Source organism: Aureobasidium namibiae (assembly GCF_000721765.1).
Source record: "Aureobasidium namibiae CBS 147.97 unplaced genomic scaffold scaffold_13, whole genome shotgun sequence".
In the NCBI taxonomy this organism is placed as follows: Eukaryota; Fungi; Ascomycota; class Dothideomycetes; order Dothideales; family Saccotheciaceae; genus Aureobasidium; species Aureobasidium namibiae.
In genome coordinates this window covers 274,982-292,247 of record NW_013581196.1, presented here as the reverse complement: position 1 = coordinate 292,247, position 17,266 = coordinate 274,982, and the positions used below count along the sequence as shown (strand labels likewise).

Genomic DNA, 17,266 nt, shown 5'->3' with positions numbered 1-17,266 from the left:
TGACTGCTCATCCCAAGAACTCGCCCGTGACAAGCACCTCCCACGACTTGCCAGTATCCCACGATCTCTCCATGAGATGTCGTGCATTGCGTACCTGTAGCCCATTGTTAGTCTCCCCATCCCAGATTTTGTCCACGCATGTTCTTGTTACTCACATAAGTCATGCCCAGTCCCTCCACCAACTTCAACCTCTCAACAATCATCTCCCTATCCTCCGCCTCAATCGCATCACACCCAGCCGTAAACATCGGGAACAATAAACTGCTCTCTGCAGTGCTACCTCTCCTGACCCCCTTCAACGCCTGCAGCACAAGTTTAACACACTCCTGTATCTCTGGATCTGCAGAGGGTTTGGCAAATACTCGTCTGTTCAAGTGTATCAAGCCAGCGAGATGATAGGATTCGTTGACGGATACCATTTCGTGAAGTTCGAGTCGGGTGCGTTCGCTGCTCTTTTCATCTCCGGAAGTGCTGCTGTGGCGGCAGCCGCGTTGGATGTGGTGCCGACTATGGGATAATTCCGCTTTGAGGACTTTTGCTTCTTCGAGGATGAAGGCGGAGGGTTGCCAGGTTGCATCTATATTGCCATTGTCATCAATTCGTTGAGCACCGCATTGACGGGCTAATCTTGCTACGCGGGCTAGAAGACTAATACAGCAATTTGTAAAGCCGAAAAAGCAGTCGATGGTGAATCCATACGCATCTGAATGATTGTCAGAGTCGAAAATCATATATTCGTCATCCAGAGGTGCTTGATTGCGATGACCGGACAACGAGCCAATGACATCCAAGTAAGCAAACCACCTTGCGAGGAAATTGACAAAGGGGTCTCCGCCATTGCCTCTGTCTTTGAGTCCACCGCGGGATATGATGATTTGTCGTGCGATTTCGAGGTGGGTCTGCCATGGTATGGATACATCAAGACTGTCTGGGTTTATGCACTCGCGTGAAGCCAACATGATTGCAGTGGTCAAGGTTGCGTTGGACACGGGCTCGTTTGAAGAGAGCGATTTTCGTAGGTCTGGGTACACATCGTGGAGCCATGTTGCGATACGATTCGCTGGTTCTGGGTGAGCAAGCAGACGTGCTCGATGGGAGGCAGAGTAGGCCAAAAGCAGGTTTAGTAGATTTGCATTTCGCACGGCGACTGCGACTCACGGTTAGCAAACCACCTCAACGGACAATCATCATGTACATACTGCGCGGTAGAGTGCTTTTCATAGGATTGTCAGGGCAATCATGCGGTACCAATATCCGCGCTGTATGGTTCAAGAAATGATGGAAGTATATCAGATTCATCGGACTGTCGGCGAGTCGTGCAGGCAGCGGTTCAAGATCCAGCGGTATCCGTATCGGTACGGGACGAGCATAGTAGCCGCCTCGTTCGAAAGCAGGCTTCTCAACGTCCAGCTCGAAAAGTCGGGAGGGCGACCATGCCTCGTCGAAAAGACTGGCAGGCGAGCTCAGGGATGCAGCAGGTGTTTGCGGGTTGATAGCTCCGTTGTCGTCGTTCTTGGGTATATCCAGATCAGGTAAACCATAATCATAGCCATAGACCGTGCAACCATCTTCGAGTCTCCGATGACTACTGAATTGCTCCGAAGTTGACATGGGGCTAGCCTGATCTCCACTTGGGCCTGAGAGCAGATAATTCACAGAGAGCCTCCTCAAACTAGGGGACGCATGCGCACTAGATGAACCAGGAGTAAGAGAAGCAGGCGTAGACTGATAAGTTGGTGCTCCCGGAGAAGCTTGATCATAGGGTGAGAAAGATGAGTTATTGGGTTCGGGAAGTCCAGATCGAGCAAATAGCGGTGGAAGGCTGCGAGGCGGGCCATCGCCAGAGTCCAGTCTGGCTCTTTTAATCCTGTCGTCATTAGACCATCCGAACTCATATGGTGATGAAGGTCGCGTGAGGCTGGAGCTCCGATAGTATTGTCCCGTTGGGAGATTCATGGAGTGATAGGGGTTTGGCAGGGCGAATTGTGGCAAGGAGGAGTAAGATGCAGATGATTCATACGGGGCCGGAGAACGACTGGCATACGAGCTAGGTCGGGAGTCAAGCACAGCATTGTAGTCATGCGGTGTCGACTGAACAGTAGCATCGCTGACACTTCTTCTCGACGTGATTCCTGGTGTAGCATCCTGGTTTTCGGATATGGATGACGCTCGACCGATTGACGAAGCAGCTGCAGCTGGTGGTATGCTAGGTGTAACAAAATCGACGGTACAAAATCCAGAGGTCGCATTTGCCATGGCTGAAAACGCGTTTTGTTCCTTCTTACTTCTGCCTCCCCACTGGAGCTTTAGAGAGTAGTCGCATTCTTCATTCTGCTTTATGCAATTAGAGCACCGTGGTTTTGCTTCATCACATTTTACTTTTCTGTTCTTGCAGCCGTGACATCCTGTACGAGATCGTTTCTTCGGCTCGTTGCCAGCAGTTTGTGCTTTGCTCGGAGGCATGTTGGGCTGTTGGGCGAGCTCGGTGTGCTTCCATCAATAGATTCTGGTGTGCATCTCAGGGCCAGTGATACCCATATTCATCTCTAATCGTGCGTCCAGAAGTGGTATTTGTTATGACAAGTTTGAGATTGTCTTCAGAAAGAGTTATTGGACAGTATTCTGAACATGACCAACGCGATGGCCCTCGACGAGAAAACACACCTCGGCCAGCCCTTCTTATCAACGGTCCGACGAACCCGAGATAAGACGACGGCTAAGGTTTCCCATATGTGAACACAAGTTCCTTGGTATATGACTTCACAATGCAACCCAGGTTCGACAAGAGTAGGATACCCAAAATACGCTTGCAGGATATTGGTCTTTCCATCGAGAGAGAGTCAGCGCAGAAGTGAGTGCAAGTTGCATAACGACTTTCAAGCTTCAGCTCTGCATACCGACCAATTGGCATCGAGAAATACTACATGCGCACACCCAAATTCGCACACAGCGATCATCACCAACCACCTGAACGATATCCTTGCATGGACAATCCCATTTCCTTGCTCCATATCCATAAATCCACCGGTTAGTCTTTGTTCCGAGCGAACGCATGACAGAACCTTCTCTGCCATCTTTTCGGGTTTTGCACTATCCGGCCTCCGGATTTTAGCAAACTCCAGGTGGCTCCAGGTGGATATGCTCACTAATAAACGTCACTACATGCCCATATGTTGGCAGAGCTTTTGTCTTTCTTCTTCTTTTGCAGTGATGTGACTCCAGAACTTGATCTTTTGCATATACATGCATCTTTAACCATGTCGACAAGAACTGCAAACGAATTGCTGTTGCGCCACCCTCAGCAGAGGTTGGAGTCTCCTTCGAGGGGAATTAGTGCTGCTTTACACGTATGACTGTTATGTGTATCTGTACCAATAGGATGGATGATTGACTCAAACCACAGCTTCTGGGTCTGGCTAGTTTCGCATACTCTTTCTGGTGGCTGGAGGCAAACCCAAACCCTGTCAATGAATCCTATGGCCGACACTTCCAACACTTGACCATCCTGGGTCTGAGTCTGGCCACCTTGACCTTTGTGATTGGACTTCTCGCAGACATTACCATGTCTACACGTTTGTTCAAGGTCAAGAACATTCTTTCCGTCACTAGTGCACCCATAGAAGTCCTGATCAGCATCTTATACTGGGGTCTCAAAGGCGTATGTCCACAACACTTTGTATGTATCCTTCGACAACCCGCTAACAAAACCAGATTGACGAATCTCTCGTTCTCCCAGACTGGGCTCCCAGGATTCCATTCGGCGCGGACTTTTCTTTCCACGCTGCACCTTCGATAGCACTTATCTTGGATCTACTCTTCTTCTCTCCGCCTTACACGGTCTCTGTCCTACCGGCTCTCGGCATCAGCAGTGGCATTGCCGTTTCCTACTGGTTCTGGGTTGAGGAATGTTACCGTCACAATCAATTCTACCCGTATCCCATCTTCGATGCCTTGGGCACGACTGGCAGGATTGGCCTTTTTGCGGGTAGTGCAGTCGTCATGACTTGCAGCACCATCTCTCTGAAGTGGATGTACAACCGCGTCAATGTGCATGCTCAGGATATTAAGAACAAGCCTATGTGAGTATAGACACATCACTTTAGAGGACAAGACATATAGACATCTAGGTATGACGCCATGGCATACGATTTCACCAAACAAGCAACGGGAAGAACATGTGAAGAGACCCGCGAGGACGCGGATAGAAAATCATATTCTTAATGCCAGGCAGAACACCCGCCCTGGTAGCGTTCCCAAGCATACTCGAAAGAGAACCTCTCTGTACAATGAACCCATACTCCGATGCCATAGCCCCTCGAGGCTCCAACCACCAAACGCCACATGAATGCATCACTGCCACAGGTGCAATATCATCTAATCAACAAAGTAAGGAAGAACATGAAGAAGAATGACCATCCGGCTCAGCGGCACGAACAAGAAAGAAAACGCTTCACCAAAACATCAAAAGCCAACTGAGCGCAAACGCCGGACAGGAAGCAAACGAAAGGATGAGGAGGCTCCTATGCGTTGGCGATGGGCTTGGTTTGACCCTTGCCAGCAAAGACACCAGCACCAACGGCCTTGCTGATACCGATGCCGAGACCACAGGCGATGGCAACCAGGAAGGCAGCAAGGAGGATCTTGAACCACAGTCTCTGTTTCTTGCTGATGCTGCACCACCAGGCGTGGATGCTGCTGCAACCACAGGCTCTGGCTGCTCTGCGCTTAGCTCTCTCGGCCTTGTCTTGGTTGCGAAGGGTCTGCTTGGTGGGCCACATTGTGCACTCCTTGGTGCGGCCATCAAAGCTCAATCTGGAACCGGTGGGGACGGCTGATACGGGAGCCATGCCGGAGGGAAGGTTGAGATCTGAAGCGACGGGGTTTGATGTGATGAAGTAGCCCTCTTTGCGGGCAGCCTCGAGGTCGTTGTCGAGGGCAGTAGGAGGTAGTGTTTGGCGAGAGATGTCGGCAGAAGGGGAGGCGTAGAATGGGGTCAAGCGCTCTGCTTCGGGTGTTGATGGCGAGTCGACGGTCACGACGGGGCTGAGCGACTTGGGAGTGTCGAAAACATTGGGTGCGAGGTGGTTTTGCTGAGACTTGGTGGGTGTGTCGACGGTCGCACCGAAGGTCACCTCATCTTCGAGGTGGTTGTAGTTGGAAGAACCCATTGTGATGGATGGATGTGTTGAGTCAATGGTCGTCAAGGATATTGATATCGACAGGCGATGGAAGATTTGATGTGATGGATGGGATGTCGTTGGAAGAAGAGAAGCAGGGGGTGGACGATGAAGCCGGAAGGTGTAGGGTAGCGGCTGCTACGTCGTTGTGGTGGAAGGAGGTCGACGGGCGATGGGTCCGGAAAAGCAACTAGATTGCGAGGTGCACGAGGGGCCGGCAGAGTATAAGAGGTGGACAAGAAAAGCCGCTACGGTAAAGGCGTCACAATGGGATGTCGCTCGAGAAGAGAGTTGGAAGTTGGAACGGGGGGAGCACGAACTGAGGGCTGCACGGTCGTTTAGATACCACCAAGGCTTTGCCCGCACTTGCATCCCAGACGCACACGCGCTAGGTTCTTTTTCCCAAGCTAACATGGTTTGTCTCTAGCGCTCCAATTTGGTTTTATCAATTCGACTGCTGAACACATTGCAAGCCAGCCTGCGTGTCTTACAGCCGCCTTCAGCTCTTCTGGCCGATGGCCTGCAGTTCGTCGCTTTTCGACCCGTCTGCCCTCCGCGCCGTGGTCGAGTGCTGAGCCCAGACCCCAATTACCCCTGATCGGATCCGCACACTTTCCTAACGGCTCGTCCTCCGCCGCAAAACGCGCAGGCTGGAGTCCACGCCGCCGACATTCTCGAATTCTGACAGAAACACAGCTGAATCAAGACAGCTGATTATGCTCACTGTCAATTGCATCACTTACGAACACCTCAGCATAGTTTTCGCAACTTCGATTTCGATAAGGCCCTCTCAACAGTTCTGAACTTCCTCTGTGTGCCGCGCTTGAACCTGACATCGAACGATTCGGTTTCAGCACATTTCGATAAGCCTGCAAGCCTGCAATCAATTTACCCTTCAATCGGCCCGCCCAATCGAGTCTGGGGTAGACGACCAAGACCAAAGTCGAAGTTACGCGGAGACTAGCGCGCGAAGACGACGCTGGGCGCTTCTCAACTCTGGGCCAGAAGTGCTTCAACACGTTGTGGAGGCGTGGCCGTTCGCTTTCTCTCTGCTTTATCGCAATCGCCTGCGCAATCCAAGCGACGTTCACATGCCTGCTGATAGGCTGCTTTAAGCCTCTGCTCTGGTCTTCGCCGCTCTGGGCCGTTGCGGATATACCACTCGTCGTCGTGATTCGCCGGAAACCTAGCAGGCACGCAAGAAGTATGCTTGTTGACGGCTGTCTCACCTCGCTTGATTCTACGTTATCGTGTCTCTCGAACTCTGGTTCCTCGATTATTTCCGCTTGCTTGTGACAATTTTCAGTGCATTCTAGAGCATGAGGCTTCAATGAGCTCCTCATGCGATATCTACGCAAGTGCTGTCACTGCACTGCTCAAACCCGACCGCCCATGCAATGCAGTCTTCCCAACGGGGGTATCCATGCAGAGTCCTGACTCAAAACGCTAGAGAAATCGATAAAATATGCCTGGGGGTTGGCGTCATGGCATCATGGCCGAAACGTTAAGATGTGCGACGCATTCTTCTGTCACTGACTTGACCCCGGCCGTGTTCAGTTGTCAACGCCAATATGCACGTTCTTCTCGCCTGGAGGAAGCACCTTTTCCTCCTTGTCGCCCTTCAGGTTGGGCAGTTCGTCGACTGCCTCTGCAATAATCTTGAGCGAAGTCTCAATCTGCTCCTTCGAGATCACGAGAGGTGGCGCCAGACGGATGATGTTTTGGTGAGTGGGCTTGGCCTGCAATAACGTTAGCCTTGAGTTTCATCAATGTTGGCGAAGCTTTTCTTACCAAGAGACCCTTCTCCTTCATCAACATGCACAGATCCCATGCGCTATGGCCGTTGGTCTTGCTCTCGTCAATGACGATGGCGTTGAGCAAACCTTTGCCGCGAATCAATGAAATCATCGAGTTCTTGGATTGAATGTCGCGAAGACCTTGTCTGAACATCTCTCCAAGGACTTGAGCCTGCTGAACCATGTTCTCCTCCTCGATGATCTCAAGCGCTCTAATAGCAATGGCAGAACCAAGAGGGTTACCACCGTAAGTGCTACCGTGAGTGCCAGGCTCGACGGTGAGCATGATCTCCTTCTTGCCGAGAACAGCAGAGACAGGGTACATGCCACCACTGATGGCCTTGCCGAGGAGGACAAGGTCGGGCTTGATGCCACTCCACTCGTGGCAGAGCATCTTGCCAGTACGGGCAATGCCAGTCTGGATCTCGTCACAGATCATGAGAACGTTGTGCTTGTCACACAGCTCGCGTACTTTTCTGAGGTAGTCCTCGTCGGGCACAACAATACCAGCTTCGCCCTGGATGGGCTCGACCAAGAAAGCAGCAGTGTTCTTGCCGTGCTCCTCAAGGACCTTCTCGAGATCGCTCACGTTGTTGTAACGGATAGGCTCGTCGTTGGTAGGGTTCGAGGAGCCAATGTTGGGCAGGTAAGGGCCGTAGTTGTCTCTGGACTCAGGGTCGGTGGACATGGTGATGGCAGCGAACTGAGATATGCGTTAGTCTTCGGACAAGGACGACCGTGTGTTGCTGCAATGAGCTTACTGTTCTACCGTGGAAGTTCTCCTGTGCGGAGAAGACCCAGGCCTTGTTCTCAGGAATGCCCTTGACCTTGTATCCCCATTTGCGTGCAATCTTGACAGCAGTCTCTACAGCCTCAGCACCAGTGTTCATGGGCAGGACCATCTCGAAACCCAGCATCGAGGTGACCTTCTCAGCAAAGCGAGGGAAGACATCGTTGTAGAATGCGCGAGAGCTGAGCGTCAGTCTCGAGGCCTGGGCAACGAGAGCCTTGACGAGTTCAGGGTGGCAGTGGCCTTGGTTCACGGCGCTGTATGCGGAGAGGAAATCGAGGTAGTGGTTTCCTGTGCGCTGTTAGCCTCTCGCCTTGCGCATCTCGGCAGATGGAGTTTCCCGCAATTCAACAATCTGGACGGATGCAAACCGAGTCCGCAGCATGCTCAGTGCAGGCAACGCTTGTGGACTCGATTCAAGCCCGGCCAGATTGACGAATTTGCGGTATTGCGATTCCCTCTCTTTCAATACTACGTACCTTCTGGGTCCCACACGTCAACGCCCTGTGCTCTCGAGAACACCACCGGCAGAGGGTGGTAGTTGTGTGCAGCGTATGCGGACTCCGCAGCGATAGCAGTAGCAGAAGTTGCCGAGTGATAAGGATCAACCTGCTTGTTGCCGACAGGCTTGAACGACTCAGCCTCAGCGTTCAGCGAGTCCTTTGGCGAACTGTGAATGGCGATGGGTGCCATGTTAGGCAAATTAATTGTTGATAGTGGGGTTGGTTATCGCGGGGCAGACAGGGTCTTGGGAATGTTCAATGCGAACAGATACAGCAAAGGATGCCAGGAAAGTTGGGTTTCAGAAAAGATGAGGAAAGGAGAAGAGACAAAGGGCTGCGAAATGAAGGAATTTGTAGTGGGAAACGTGTTCGCCAGCTAAGAAAAATGGTTGCGGCTATACCTGTGCTTAGGGGAGTTGAAGATGGATGTGACCGCTAAGCGCAGGAGCAGACGAGCATCCGGAATCCGGGGGCTAATCGGTTTGTCATAACTCTTGTTTATCTGCTCTTACCGCGCCAGACGCCGATTGCGGATCTGGATAGCAGTGCGACTGCGGACGAGGGCTTCTTGTCTTCTTGCGACTACAGCAAGGCTGTTCCTCTTGCTCGCGGAGTTTTTGTGTATTCCACGACCAAAGTAGGTCAGCAAACAGAAAATCATCGTCATGGTCTTTCGTGGGGAAGGTAGGGCCTCGGCCAGCACTTTCCCTTCTCAGCCATTTCCTTGACTAATGGAGACTTGGAAGATGCTCACGAGGTCATCTTGTGCGGTTGCGACCCAGACTCTTCGTCCGCTAGACCAAACAACAGCGACCAGCCAAGCTATACTCGGCCTCTTATAGCGGCTAAGACGTATCACTTGCAGCAGATACACTGTCCTCTTCCTTTGTCTCTGCAAGACAGGGACGAGGATTTCACGGTATCATGCTAGCAAGTCAGCTGTTGTCCTAGACCTCGTCATTAGAGACCCCGACTGACACCTGGAGAGTCATGTCGAGTACACATCTGGGAGAACAACTCCAGGATACGATGGTGTGAAACCGTCTGTCACATCAGAATCGTTCAATCTTAGCAAAGGTGATGAACGGTATGGATCCCAGCAAGAGATCATACCCGAGAAAAGAATCTTCCTTCCTTGCGTTCCTGCTTCATCGCAGCCTCCTCGTCTCTACAAAAACCTGTTCTTCATTGACTCGAACCGTGAGAACGGTCAGTCACGGTGTTTAAGACCTCGGAACATTTTTGTACTTCTTCTGATTCTCAAAAGACTACTTACTTCGAGGGTGCACCATTGAATCGCTGGAGTCTGGACTTGGATGATGTGATTGATATGGGTGCTCGACATCCCGCACCAGACGATTCTTCCGTATGCGACGGCGCCAAAAGCACATCCTTGGCTATTCCGCACCATAACCAAATCAACTCAGCTCTCGAAACCCCAGCAGGACGGTCGAACCGATATCACTGAGTTGTCAAGTGGCTTCATTGTTGATAATGGCTTCTGAAGGTGGGTCAAGGTATGACCCTGGTCTGGCACAACGTCTTACAAGAATGGCAATCGTGACACGCTCATGTTTATTCTTCAATCACCTTGGCCCTATGGCTTGTGCCTGTGAGTTGCAATCATTCTTCACACTATAGGTTGATGCCTGTGAACAAGGTGAGAATAAGTTTCGAAGACTATCACCATTAGCACCCATATATGGAGACGACTTGATTAGACATTTCCTTGGACGTGTGTACTTTGTGAAGACAAAATCAACAAGACTATCCATAACACACAAAGATATCAAAAACCCCTCTTGAAGTATATCATAGGTAACAGGTGATAGAAGGTGTCAAAGCTAGTACGTACAACTGAAATGTACAGTTATGTACACAATCCCGTGAAAGAAGATTGGAGAACATGCCGGACGTAACTATACAACTTAAGATGTCTTCTCCCGTCTCGTTCACGACCTTTCTACTGGGAACAACAATGTCTTGCTATGAATAGAGTACAACAAGGAGCATCAGTGAGAAGCCGAACGGAGACACTTCCGCCTGCCGAGGCTTGTCCCAACAAGGAAATTTCGAAATCCACAACAGAAAAATCTCAGCATCGAAACATGGAAAAAAGATGAGTCACATCTATCTTCAAGCAAACAGAGCTTGCGGGGACTCGATCCATGGCCCTGGGAGCACTAGGAATCAGTATGGTAAATTACGTGCTGGCTTTGTGTGCGCAAAACATGTAGGAAACCTCCCTGTGTTCCTCCTCCCCCCCTGCCAGGAGAGTGGAACAAAAAGAGATAGCTAAGCTCGGTTTCGATCCGAGGTCCTCCGGGTTATGAGCCCGGCGCGCTGTTATTAGTTAGTGATGAGTTCAGGAAATGTCGTGGTTGAATGTTACGAACCTTCCGCTGCGCCACTCAGCTTTTGTGGTGAGGACCTACAAAACTGGATGGATTACATACCACTATCTTCTCATCACAAGTCATCTACTCAGCATAAACAATGTACTGGTGATGCTTGTAGCAGATCAGTTGTCTGGACAACGTGCTAAAGTTCGGAAAAATGGCCGTAAACATGGATGAGAACACAGGCTGGTTTTCGCTAACTAGCAACAGTATCAACAAGTACGCCCGCTATGAACACCAAGCCCTTACTTGCTCGAACACCAACTCATGCATCTTTGTTCGGAGGGACGCACCCAGGGGCTACTTTCGAATCTTTCGGATCCTTCGCCTTTCTTCTGTCCACCGTGCTGTTATACTTGTCCACCGTCCCTTCCACCGGCTTGCAATGCAACCAGACCTCATCATCCGGCGAACCGCCTCCCTCAGTGATCTTCTTCCTCGCCATTTTCCTTGCCAATCCAGGGGCTACACGCCAAGTAAACTCGTGCGGGATGCGCAGTCTTGCAGCCATCCACTTTTCGTCTTTTGGCTTGTGCAGGTCTATGACAGGAATGTCCTCAAGGTGATGCGTGGGCGTCTGTAGCAACTCTTCGTTGGGGAACGCCTTTTTGATGCGGTAGGGTATCGTTGGCATCACCATTTGCAAGAACTCCAGTGAAGCGTTGACGTTGATATCCAGAGCTCGCTCAGGGTTGGCGCTTGCTTTCAGGAAGAGTGAGCAGACGTTAGGGTATAGTAGCGAAAAGTCGGATTGCGAGACGTGTATTGTGCCGCGGACTGTCATGAGCCATGCTGGACATGGATGGGCTTCTTCCACTAGATTTGATACGAGATCGAAGTTGGATGGCCAGTATGTGAAGGCTTCTGAGTTGATGGCTAGGATTGGTGCTTGAATTTTCTCGTCTTCCTCGGCTGCTGGCCGCGTTCCACTTCTGGACAAAGAGGTCAGGATTGGTGTAACGGACAGACATGTGTTCAACTTACCCCCAAATATCGTAGATGATGCCTTGTGCAACCCACTTGAATCGTTCTGGGTGTCGCAACATGTCCACAACAGTTGCTGCGCCGAAGGAATGTCCAGCCGCAACGACGTATTCGGTGTCCACTCTGTCCTTCCAGGTTGACCAGTCAACACCATCGAGACCATGTGTTGAAGACGCTTTGTAGCCCTTTTGTCGCATATTTTTCGCAACGATTTCTTCGCCTCTGCCTGCATTGATGATGTTCATGACCTTGTAAGCTTCCTCGATCTCTGCTAAGCGCAGATCCAGCTGCCCTCCGCGGAGTTCTTGATCAACTCCTTTGTCATTGTTCGGACTGGTGTCCCAGGGATTGTCTGTGACTGTCAGTACTTGTGCCAACATCTCGAGAGACCATTACGCCGAACCTTTCGGGAAGAGGTAATCCTATTGATGTGTTAGCTGGATTGCAGCCCATGATTTACCAGAGATCAACACTCACAACTACATCATAGTGCGTATCACCATGCTTCCTGTGAAATTTCTTTGGATTTCGTCTTTCACCAGCTTTGTCAAATTCGACCTCGCCACTTCCAGGCTGATTGATGAAACTTCGAGGCCCGCTACCATCTCGATGTTCTACGGCGATAACCGCAAACCCGTAACTCGCAAACTAGAAGATATCAGACGGTTATCTTTGCACGGAGAACGACCAAGACGTACCTCGCCGCAAACACTCGAGTAAGCAGTCTTAGTGCCGCCTAGGCCGTGACTGAACATCATGAGAGGAAATCTCGGCGGCGCGTCCGAAGACCGGTCTGTTTCGTCTTTCTCCTCTTCCTCTGTGCTCTCACCAGATTTCTGATCTTCGTCTCCATGGTCGGTATCCGGAGGAAACTGATTCGAGAGCGGAGCATTTCGGAATGCCGGAAGCTTTGTGAACATCGTAGGCAGAAACACTGGTATGCCCAAAGGTCCAACTGTCGAAAAATGGCCATAACCAGCCGCCATGCTCCATCTCGGTCGCCCTAGCCATAGCTGTCTCGATGGCCGCTTCTTCTGCGGCGGAGAAGCAGGGTAGTATATGGTCAACAGCACCGTCTTCAACTGCAGTACATGATTCCCCTTCCGCGTGATGTTGGTAAAGGTCCGTGGTTCTTCGACTGGCACTTCAATTTCCATGGTTCCCACTGAATAGGGTCCGGAATATGCTGGTAATGATCTCACAGGCAGGAGAATGGTTTCTCGTAGAGACTTTGGTGGACGCGCCTTGGGTTTCTTCGGATTCCGGACCTTGCCTCCGCCCGAGAGGAAACCATGGCTAGGAGCTGATGTTTTGCTCTTGCTTCCAGAAATCCATGGTGGGAGAGACATCCGGACTGGTACTTATGGCGCGTCGACCGGAATTTTAGAATATTTCACCAGGGTTGAGAGAAAGAGAGAGAGAGCACGTGTAGGGGAGCGGAGCGCGTGGGCCTGGTTCACGACGCAAGTTTTTTCACAAAAGATGACCGACGGGGGAAGAGTGAGGAGAGATACATCCATTTACACCTTCTATCTGTATGTACCTTACACTGCCACAATGAATTGAGTTGTTCGGGCTGTTTAAAACCGCGGAACAATGACGTACAAAATCGTTGAATCTGTTTGAGATTTCGTGGAGAAACATTGAAATTGCTTCTCGGTCCGGGCATAATCACTGTGGAAATAAGATATCCCGAAGTTCCAATGCTATCAACTATACAGATTGAAAGGTGAGGTATGCAAATACAATTCATATTCAAATAGTCGACACATTCGTTGCTTCTGCGTGCTCATCTCATTGGTTTTGTTGGTATCCGGAGAAGCCGGAGGAGGAGACAAGCAAAGTCAAGCTTCCGCCGATTGCCTAACCAGCTAGGGCCAAGAATATAAGATATGCTAAACGAGACGTCGTATAGGGCAAGGCATACTGTAGGAATATCAATGCTGGTCGTGCTGAAGAAGGGTTTGATATATGGATGATGTAATGCTTGTCAAGTCTCGTCCAACTAATACCACCGGATACAAATGAGTGTTCGAGACTTTGATGCTAGGAAAACAAAAGAGTATTGGGGTCAAATTATGACAACAGATTTACAACTGCCTGCTTGTTGGAGGGAAACCCATCTGTCTTGGTGCGACTGTAGGCGAGTTCAGGGGGCTACCGTAAGATTCAGGAATGGGCACAGCCTCATAGACCTGCTCACCGGGAGCTGCAGCAAAGTGTCCTTGCCGTTGTTCTGTGGGTTGCATTTGAATTGGTGAAACTGACCTCGAGTCTGGTGGTGAGGTGTAGTTGATGGGACTGAAACCAGTCTGTTGCATTTTCGGTGTCGTGCCTTTGGCGGGAGGTGGCTGCAGTACGAATGGCTTAGGCGCAGGAGGCTGTCGAGAGGCATCAACGTATCTGACACCCTCGTCTTCAACTGGTCCAGCGTCGACCGAAGGGCCAGCCTTGTAGTAGTCAACAGGCGGTCTCCAACCACCATCTCTTGGACTCAGAGGACCGTTCAGACCAGGTGTGTTTGGTGCAGATTGGGAACGCAGTTGAGCAAGGTAAAGATCTGAGCGAGCGCGGTCACGAACAGCCATAGACTTGCGCAGCTTTCTCTTGGACCAGATGCGGTAGAAGACGAACGAGTAGCACCCGATCGCGCAAAGCTCGACGACGATTTCGATCACGGCACATACCAGGGACCAGTTTTGCAAGCGGCAGACAAGGGCATAGTTGACAGCATCAGAAAAGAGCTCTTTGCGTTTGTTCTCCTTGCACGACCAACCCCAGAGATCTTGTCCATTGCTGTTTGTCCTGGTAGTGTTGAGAACACCAGCGCCAATTCCCCACATCACAACACTGAAGGCGAAGAATCCGACAGCGAACACAGTGTAGTAAGTCTGGACCTTCTCTGCTCTCTTGTGTCCGCCTCGGCAGTAGCCCCAGAAGATGGCAATGCAAAAGACCATGGAAATACAGGCGATGACTAGAAGAAGAATTTGAGGCCATGGACTCGTACCGATAGCCCATGGAGGAAGATTGCTTCGAGGTGACAGATGTTTCGTTGCATTGAAGATTGCAAAAGTCGTTCCAAGCATGGCCAAGACGATGAGAGAGCATGCGAAGTTGATGCTTCTCAGAAACATCTTTGCTGCACGAACGCGGGTTTTGATTTTCTGGATGATCCGTTAGTGATAAAAAGACAGATCTGGTGGAGTTGGAGAGTACTGACAATATCCTTGGCCTGCTCCTTCTCAGTAGCGAGTTCTCTCTTCTCCAAGACATGTTCCTCCCGGAACGTAGGACTCATGAGATTGCCAAAGTTCCTCGGAGCCACTCCAGGAGTTTTCATTGCACTCTTCAGAGGTGGGCTCAAAGGTGCCTCACTTCTACCTCGAGGTAGATGGTTGTTATCTGTGTCTTCCATCTCGACTATTACGTGCGAAGTGTGCTTGTCATCGATATATCCAAATCCAATATCAGATGGCTGAGGCTGCGGTCGAAAGTGATTTGTCGGTGCAGCTATGAAAGATGATCGAGGTGGTTCGATTGGTGAGTTGACTGTCGTCGCTTCGGCGAAACGAGCGGCTCGAGGGGACTTGAAGGACGAGGCGAACGAATTTGTCGACTGAGCTCGAGGCCTTTTGGGGTCGCTATCTGTAGGTACTCGACTGTTGTTGGTACTCATGCTTCAAAAAGCAAAACGTGGCTGACGTGAGATGATTTGCAGAGCAGACTAGTAGGAGGCACGACTTGAGAGTCTAGCTCTGTGCTCTCTTCTTTGATGATAGCAACAGAGGAACGCGGGTAGAGGATAGTGGAGGTATGGGTATACAGGATACGATGGAGAGAGGTCTGGAGGAAACGGTGCAGGAGATGCCAACCTTTTGACACCTTAACCGCCCAGAAACAGAAGGTAGTCAGACTGAGAGGCGGGCTCGTAGCGCCAACAGATGTGCGACAACAGTACAAGAAATATGAGCGGTAACTGACCTCTCGCGGAAGCCGATTCGAGTTGCTGATAGGTCAGGGTCGACTCGAGGGGGCAGGTTTCTAAAATCGGCGCTTGGGATCTGCTCTACCGTACAGCGGGGAGACTCGTAAATAGAATGCTGACACTTGAACCAACAACGCATATAAAGTAAGAGGTGATTCGACGCGAGATGTGCTAGACAGAGAACATGCTGCAGGAAGATTTGTGACACGCTCGTAGTGTAGAAAAGCACTGCTTAAGAATGGTCAAGCTCTTGGGATGGCAAATTTGACAGGAGATTTCCCAAATGTAAGCGCCCATGGCAGGACAAGTCACACTGAGGTGCATGGTCTGGAGTCAGGACGGGCTGTGCGAAGAAGCGGAGGTGATAGCGAATGGCAGGCGAGTGTTGCCAGCCACGAGATTTCCAAGCGCTTACAGCTCGAATCGCTTCTACCCTGTCGGCTTATCACATATCTATGCATGCCATGGCGATCAAACTTGGAGGAGCGACCATCTGACCGAGTCTCATTCTGATTTTCACTGATGTCGCTCGGATGTCCTGGGTAATCCCGAATTGTCCTTGCTGAAAGAGAAGGCACGTTGCAGGAAGAACCTCGGCATTCTGAAGATCAACCAAGAAGCATCTTCTGTTCGGAGTAAGTTACACCTCAACATTCGAGGTCAGCATGACACGGTCGTGAGTATGCACGAATCTGCTGTGCTCCAAAATGTATTCCAAAAATCTACACAGTATCGGATTGATGCTGGAAGTCATCCATTCTATCGCCGGGCGATGACCACATGATGCTTCCGTCAAGAGGCAGGTGTAAGTGTGTTCTGGTAAACATCGTACTTTCCAACTTCGCCCATTCTATTCTACAATCTCGAGTCAACGTGGGTCAACCTTCTGATCTCCCCAGTACCATCAAGTCTCATCAACCCTTTTGGTATTCAGCATAATCCCATTCATTCATACGCCATCCTGCAATGCTCTCTAACACCAACCCCACCACCGCGCCCAGAAGCACCATTCTTCACATTACCAGCTATGCTTTGAAAGGTCCACCACTCGATTTTGAGCCTGACGTCCACATCAACGCCCGTCGGCTCATCAATCCACCATCAGAGCTTCGCAAAGCCTGTGACGGTCGTTGCGAAGGCCTCCGTAGGAACTTGAGAGCAGATCCGGCCTTCCAAGAGCTGCTTGCCGAAGCACAACCACGGATTTTCGAGGCCGAGCAAAAGAGAAGAGCATTGATCATCAATGGCCAAGACCACGCTGTTCGAATGGTTGAAGTCAATGTCGCTGTAGCCTGCGTCAGAGGTCGACACCGCAGCACAGCCGTTGCTGAAGAGTTAGGCAAACTGCCTGTATGGCCAGAACACTACGAAGTCAAAGTACATCATCGCGATGTTGATACTCCACACCAGTACCAGAAATGGCATCAACAAAACCTTGAGCGCGAGCGCAATGGCGAGGCGGTTGACCTTGACAATCCCGGCATTGGGAGCAAAGACTCTGATGACGAGGATAGCTACGGTAGCCACAGCACATCAGAAGAGGACAGGCGTCGCAGCGAAGCCGAGCCCCGAAGTACGGCATGGTAGGAGGATTGCCGGAGCGAGGTGAGCAGGGTCGACGGTAAGGAC

At 50.8% G+C, this 17,266-nt stretch overlaps 7 protein-coding genes across 7 annotated transcripts; 2 read left to right on the top strand and 5 right to left on the bottom strand.

The window, feature by feature from the left end:
* Window positions 1–7: 7 nt before the first annotated feature.
* M436DRAFT_50888 (uncharacterized protein) lies at window positions 8–1,956 on the bottom strand (the record flags this gene model as incomplete). Its single annotated transcript, XM_013569967.1, has 3 exons — window positions 8–94; window positions 156–1,147; window positions 1,200–1,956. 3 exons carry the CDS (start codon window positions 1,954–1,956, stop codon window positions 8–10), a joined length of 1,836 nt encoding a protein of 611 aa, XP_013425421.1.
* Window positions 1,957–3,257: 1,301 nt separating this feature from the next.
* M436DRAFT_51399 (uncharacterized protein) lies at window positions 3,258–4,083 on the top strand (the record flags this gene model as incomplete). The annotated part of the gene is made up of 3 exons (XM_013570056.1): window positions 3,258–3,347; window positions 3,404–3,658; window positions 3,712–4,083. The coding sequence occupies 3 exons, from the start codon at window positions 3,258–3,260 to the stop codon at window positions 4,081–4,083; spliced, it is 717 nt and encodes a 238-aa protein (XP_013425510.1).
* A 437-nt stretch (window positions 4,084–4,520) lies between these two features.
* M436DRAFT_51433 (uncharacterized protein) lies at window positions 4,521–5,168 on the bottom strand (the record flags this gene model as incomplete). The annotated part of the gene is made up of 1 exon (XM_013570061.1): window positions 4,521–5,168. One exon carries the CDS (start codon window positions 5,166–5,168, stop codon window positions 4,521–4,523), a length of 648 nt encoding a protein of 215 aa, XP_013425515.1.
* Window positions 5,169–6,730: 1,562 nt separating this feature from the next.
* Window positions 6,731–8,456, bottom strand: M436DRAFT_83600 (putative L-ornithine aminotransferase Car2; the record flags this gene model as incomplete). The annotated part of the gene is made up of 4 exons (XM_013570213.1): window positions 6,731–6,916; window positions 6,969–7,676; window positions 7,735–8,054; window positions 8,243–8,456. 4 exons carry the CDS (start codon window positions 8,454–8,456, stop codon window positions 6,731–6,733), a joined length of 1,428 nt encoding a protein of 475 aa, XP_013425667.1.
* Window positions 8,457–11,041: 2,585 nt separating this feature from the next.
* M436DRAFT_17211 (uncharacterized protein) lies at window positions 11,042–12,932 on the bottom strand (the record flags this gene model as incomplete). The annotated part of the gene is made up of 5 exons (XM_013569937.1): window positions 11,042–11,597; window positions 11,650–12,007; window positions 12,053–12,071; window positions 12,133–12,297; window positions 12,348–12,932. Coding segments are annotated over 5 exons (1,683 nt in total), but the record flags the coding sequence as incomplete, so codon positions are not given.
* An 843-nt stretch (window positions 12,933–13,775) lies between these two features.
* On the bottom strand, window positions 13,776–15,253 carry M436DRAFT_16099 (uncharacterized protein; the record flags this gene model as incomplete). Its single annotated transcript, XM_013569935.1, has 2 exons — window positions 13,776–14,816; window positions 14,873–15,253. Coding segments are annotated over 2 exons (1,422 nt in total), but the record flags the coding sequence as incomplete, so codon positions are not given.
* A 1,350-nt stretch (window positions 15,254–16,603) lies between these two features.
* On the top strand, window positions 16,604–17,224 carry M436DRAFT_83597 (uncharacterized protein; the record flags this gene model as incomplete). The annotated part of the gene is made up of 1 exon (XM_013570212.1): window positions 16,604–17,224. The coding sequence occupies one exon, from the start codon at window positions 16,604–16,606 to the stop codon at window positions 17,222–17,224; it is 621 nt and encodes a 206-aa protein (XP_013425666.1).
* Between the last annotated feature and the right edge of the window lie 42 nt (window positions 17,225–17,266).